The sequence below is a fragment of the Peromyscus californicus genome, unplaced genomic scaffold (genome assembly GCF_007827085.1).
Source record: "Peromyscus californicus insignis strain IS unplaced genomic scaffold, ASM782708v3 Scaffold_2__1_contigs__length_46816999, whole genome shotgun sequence".
In the NCBI taxonomy this organism is placed as follows: domain Eukaryota; kingdom Metazoa; phylum Chordata; class Mammalia; order Rodentia; family Cricetidae; genus Peromyscus; species Peromyscus californicus.
The window spans coordinates 2,243,272-2,248,723 of NW_026294540.1; the positions used below are offsets into that span (position 1 = coordinate 2,243,272).

At 50.4% G+C, this 5,452-nt stretch overlaps 1 protein-coding gene across 1 annotated transcript; it reads right to left on the reverse strand.

Moving 5' to 3' along the window:
- Positions 1 to 1,130: 1,130 nt before the first annotated feature.
- LOC128120582 (U1 small nuclear ribonucleoprotein C-like) lies at positions 1,131 to 1,756 on the reverse strand. The gene has a single exon (XM_052754740.1). It carries the CDS (start codon positions 1,745 to 1,747, stop codon positions 1,268 to 1,270), a length of 480 nt encoding a protein of 159 aa, XP_052610700.1. The 5' UTR covers positions 1,748 to 1,756; the 3' UTR covers positions 1,131 to 1,267.
- Between the last annotated feature and the right edge of the window lie 3,696 nt (positions 1,757 to 5,452).

The window sequence follows — 5,452 nt, forward strand, 5'->3', positions numbered from 1 at the left end:
TGGCCCATTTATTTATGGCGCTGGCATGTAGTGATGTTTGGTTTGGTATAAACTACATATATTGGGTTTTGTTTTTTTTTTAGCTTTTTATTTATAAGTCAACCTAGATTCACAGAAGGCTGCACAGATCTGGCTGAGTCCCCGGTGACCCCTTCACCCCAGCATAAGTATCCCGGTTCTGGAGTGCAAGCTGCAAAGCTGAGGAGGAACCTTGCTCCATATTAGCCACAAATCTGCAGATTTTTTTTCTTGTTTTATCTTCTAATTCACCAATTTGCTTTCTCAACAGTGGACCCCAGCAGGAGCATGCACGAGGCGTCACCTGCTCTCCCCCATCAGTGGCACCTCTCACCTTCCGGTTTCGGCACTCTTGACCCTTTGAAACGTCAATGTGCAGTTACGTGTAATATCATGAATCCTGGGTATCCTTTACAAGCTCTTCCTGTGAGAACCACTGGGACAAGGAAGGGGGTTGCGTGCCTCCCTGCTGACACCCCGACAGTGAGGCTGTGGGTGCAGATCTCCATCATGCTGTGTGGCCTGGACAGGTTACTGTCCCTCTCTGAGCTTCAGAGTCCCCTGCAGTAAAGTGAAGAAGAGAGAAATCATATCAGTCTTCCTGACCCTGTATTCCACACAGTTATGACTCCTACATACCCTTCATAGGGTAGATTTAAAGATTCGTAATCATAGGATGCATGTGTGTATTCACAAACTAAAGGCTCTGAGAAGCCCTGCAAAAAAAAAAAAAAAAAAAAAACAGCCTCAGCATTTGACTGAGAACAACTGTTACCCTCCATCGGTTACCTACAGGAATGCATTTCTGTGGGGCCACAGCTTGATGGAGCTTCAGAAACAAGCACACTATCCAGAGAAGGCTGGTCAGGAGTTGTAGGAAGGAAGGATCCAAGGGGCACAGAAACCTGAATCCAACTTACCATCCCACCCTGCAGAGCCAACCCCAACCACGTCCATCCAACGGTTGTACCCTTGTACTCAGTGACAGAGCGTCTAGCACCGGTGTGTCCATTTGCACAAGCTAAGTACACTGTTTCTTTCTTTCTTTTTTTTTTAAACTAAAACCACTGACAATTTTATTTTCACATTTCACAATATCAGTAAAAGCTGCACTTTTTTTGTCCCACTTCTCTCTGTTAGGAAGGGGAAGCCTTCCTGTCACGCAGCTAGAAAACACTCAGGCTCAGCACCGTCATCTCCTGGTGAAACAGAACAAGAAGTACAAAACTGATAAAGAGCCTTTCTGCTCTTATCTGTCTGGCCGAGTCATGCCAGGCCGAGTGGGCACCATCATAGGCCGAGCAGGAGGTCTCATCATTGGAGGCCGAGGCATCATGGGCATGTGGCCTCCCATGGGTGGCCTCATTCCAGGAGCAGGTCCCACGGGCATCATCCCAGGAGGAGGAGGGCCCATCATTGGCATCATGGGAGGGCCTCCCATGTGGGGTGCAGGCATCATGCCAGGGCGAGGAGGACCCGGGAGACTGCGGGGAGGTGGGATCATGGCCCCTGCAGGAGGAGGAGCAGAGAATGGAGCTGGAGGTATCTTTCCTTGTTGAAATGCAGCCGTTGTTCTGTCAGTCAGGCTCTGGGCCTGCTCTTCCATCCATTTCTGGTAGTGGTCTTTCACATTCTCTTTGTGTTTCCGACCACTGCAGGGTGTCTTTCTCACAGATGGAGAATCGTGGGTCAGATACGTATCACAGCAGTCACAATAAAACTTAGGCATGTTGCTCCGCAGGCCCGCAAACTGTTGCTTGGCTTGGGTGGCACCGACACCCCACAGAGCGCCCAGGCAGGACCACCTCTGCCCAGATGTAGAATCTGTTGTGGGCATCACTATCCAGAGAGAAAGGCAGGCTGTGGGTGGGCTCTGGGGGAGCCTGGCACCATCTACAGAGAGAGACACCAGAAACAATGCGGCCTGCAGGTAGAAAGCAAAAAGATCTGGATACAGAAATGAAGGAAACCTCCTTTGAGGGCTGGGGGGATGGTTAATGGTTTAGAGTGTGTCCTGCTCTGGCGGAGGACCCGAGTTCAGTTCCCGGCACCCAGTCGGGTCTCCTCAGAACCAGCTGTAACTCCAGCTCCAGGGCATCCAATGCCTCTGCCCTCCTCAAGCAGGCGCCTGCACCATGTGCACCTTCTCACACATGCATATACTTAAAAATAATACAAATAAGTCTTTTAAAAGGATATAAAATAAGGATACAAATATGTTGTTACACTGTGGGTAGCTCTTGTGTGAGGAATGTATCAACACTAACAGGCACAGACAATCATATTTACTTGGAGTCCCCATAGACGTGAAAGATTTTTCTCTGTAACCCTTCAAATATATTCATACATATTATATGCAAATGTATTAAACATATTTAGCTATGTATATGAATAATGAATAAATCATTCTCTCAAAAAAAACACATAAATACCAACTCAGGCAATCATTCTGTTCTCCTGTGTTGCAACTTCTCATTTATATTGTTACCGAGAAAATAATGTGCAGGCACGGTACCATTTGCATGCTCATGTTTGAGACAGGGTCTCGGTGTGTAGCCCTGGCTGGCCTGAACTCACAAGGTTACTGTGTCTGTTCCCGGACTGCTGGTATTCAAGTGGCCACCGTGCCCAGCTTTCGGTTGTATAGCTTCAAGAAGTGTTGACGAGGGATGCACCTCAGTCCCACAGCGCTCATCTAGTGTGTGGGAGACCCTGGTTTTTACCCCAGAATGTTTTTTTTTTAATGTCTGTTATGTATGATGGTTAAATTTTTCAACTTGAAGGACCGAGTGGGCAAACAGGCCATAACTGGGGGAAGGGGGCACCATCCCATAAGCTGGGGTCTCAGACTGCATACAAAGGAGAAGGCAAACTGAACCCCAGGACCCGCCTCTCTCTGCTTCCTGACTATAGGCGTGACGTGACAGCTGCCTCCCGCTGTCATGGCATCCCCACAGCGACAGACTGCACCCTCCATCTACAAGCCAGAACAAATCCTTCTTCCCTCAACCAAACTTTGCCACACATCCCCCGGTAATAAGTGTGTACATCCCACACACACGTTTGTACAACTATGTGCACACACCTCCCTGAAGGGCATACACTCTGGAAAGTTCCCAGGTCTGCTGCTGCTGCTGGTGACTTTTCTTGTCCAGGGAACCAGGAGACAGACCTTAGGGACTGTCTGCTCAAATGTACACTGTGTGCACATTGTGATTCTTTAATGTGTGAAAGGCATCTGAGGTCAAGGGTCACCGTGGCAAGATTTTTGAAGCAAAGATGTCGAAAAAGCCCAAGTGTTTTCCCAGGGGCGTTGGTGTTTTCCCAGGGGCGTGTGCCACATGTGCTTCGGCCGTGCACACTCTGGAACATGTTCCAAGTGTTAAAATACTAAGAGAGCAAAGTGCATTTCACAGCCCTTGCCTGACACACACCCCCAACCGAATGAAAGTTCCCAAACCCAAAACACCACCTGACCAGTGTGGGAGCCTCTCTCTACCCTTTGGGTTTGGGGACCGTGTGCTTTTGTTTTGTGGCACTGGGTGGGATGTTAGTGTTTTCCATTTGACAGGCTCTAGAATCACCCAGAAGATGGGCCTCTGGACACACCTGTTGGGGGGCTGTCTTGATTCTGTGGATTGAGGTGTGAAGGCCTGCCCACAGTGGGTGGTGCCGTTCCCTCTGCCCCCCAGCTGGGATCCTGACCTGGAGGAGTGAGTGGATCAAGGGAGCTGCGGAGCATGCACTCATGAATCTCTGCTTCTTGGTAACGGATGCCATATGACCAACTGCTCCAAGCGCCTGCTGCCACCGTGATGCGCCAAAATAAGCCTGTTCCCCCTCCCACTGCCTTTGTCAGGGTATTTCATCACAGCCATGAAAAAAAAGAAACTGAGCCGGTGGTGCTGGGGACGGAACTCTGCGTCTTGTGTGTGCCAGACAAGCACTCTGCCAGCAAGCTGCATCCCCAACTCAACAAGCATCCTGACTCACAGCTTACTAGATGACCTGGGACAGGGCACTAAGAATGTGCCATGTCTCACAGCCATCCCACCAGCTGGGGGGGTGGGGGGAGTGGGGGGCGGTCACGGGGGGGCGGGCAGTCACTCATCAAATTCCACCAGCAGCCTGGAGCACTGAGTCTTTTCCCCCAGCACACCCATCCATGGGGATTGGTGACTGTCCCGCTGTTGCTATTGTCTGCCATAACATCGCAGTGACATTTATGGGTCACAGAGACAGCCCGTGGTCCTCTGGACACAGTCTACATGGTGCCCTGGGCTGTTGGTTTTGAGTGCAGTGAGGAAGAAAAAAAAAAAATCACATTCTGCTCAACACGCTTCGAATCAACGTCCACCCTCCAAAGAACAAGCACGCGCTTTTTAATAATTAAAAGAGAAGAAACACTGAGAAAAAGATTCGTTCCGATGGGCAGACGCCACACAAGTTGCAATCAATGGGGGAGCATGGGCCCCGGGAATCAGCTCAGGCCTCGGATCTCACCACGATAAAGCAGGGAGACAGAGCCCGATCGGCAGGCACACATCCCCGCAGCTAAATCTGTCCACTCTCCCCAGCCTCGGAGTCACAAGTGCTGGGAAGCAGAAATTACATTCGGCCGTTCAGATTTGCAGTTGGTCTCCCCACTCACTCAGAGCCCAGGGACAATCAGCTCAGTGGCGCTGTTCATCAAACGCCACCCCGACGGAGGGGATGGAGGGGACGGGAGGAAGCAGACAGGGCTGCAAGCACCAACTCAGGTGCTGACAGAGGTGAGTCCTCTAGCTTCAGTCTGACCTCTGACCTCCATGGAAATGAAGCCGTGCCAAAGACACTGACCTATCCGCTTTTTTTTAGGCACAGTCTCATATGTAGCCCTGGCTGTCCTGGAACTCACTGTGTAGCCCAGGCTGGCCTCGAACTCACAGAGATCCACCTGCCTCTGGCTTGGAAGCTTTCTGCCCCATCTGAGCCTGAAGTCCAGGAGGGACCATGCCCACATCTTCCATGACAAATTCCCTAGCCAAAGAGTCCTGACCCACAGACATTGTGAGATAATCCTCACACATTGCTCCAGGTACTAGGTTATCTGTTAGCTGGAGTGGATAACTAACACACAGGCCTCTGTCCAAAGTTCACCTCCTCACAGAGGCCCACCCTGATTTCTTTTTCCAAAAAGAATCTGGCCAACATAGAAAGACAAATGCTGAGCTCTTACTCACTGTGTGTGAAATCAAGGTGGTCATGAGCACAGATACTAAGGCGGTCATGGGCACAGATGCCAAGGTGGTCATGGGCACAGATACCAAGGTGCTCATGGGCACAGATGCCAAAGTACTCTTGGGCACAGATGCCAAGGTGCTCTTGGGCACAGATACCAAGGCGGTCATGAACACAGATACTAAGGTGGTCATGGACACAAATGCCAAGGTGC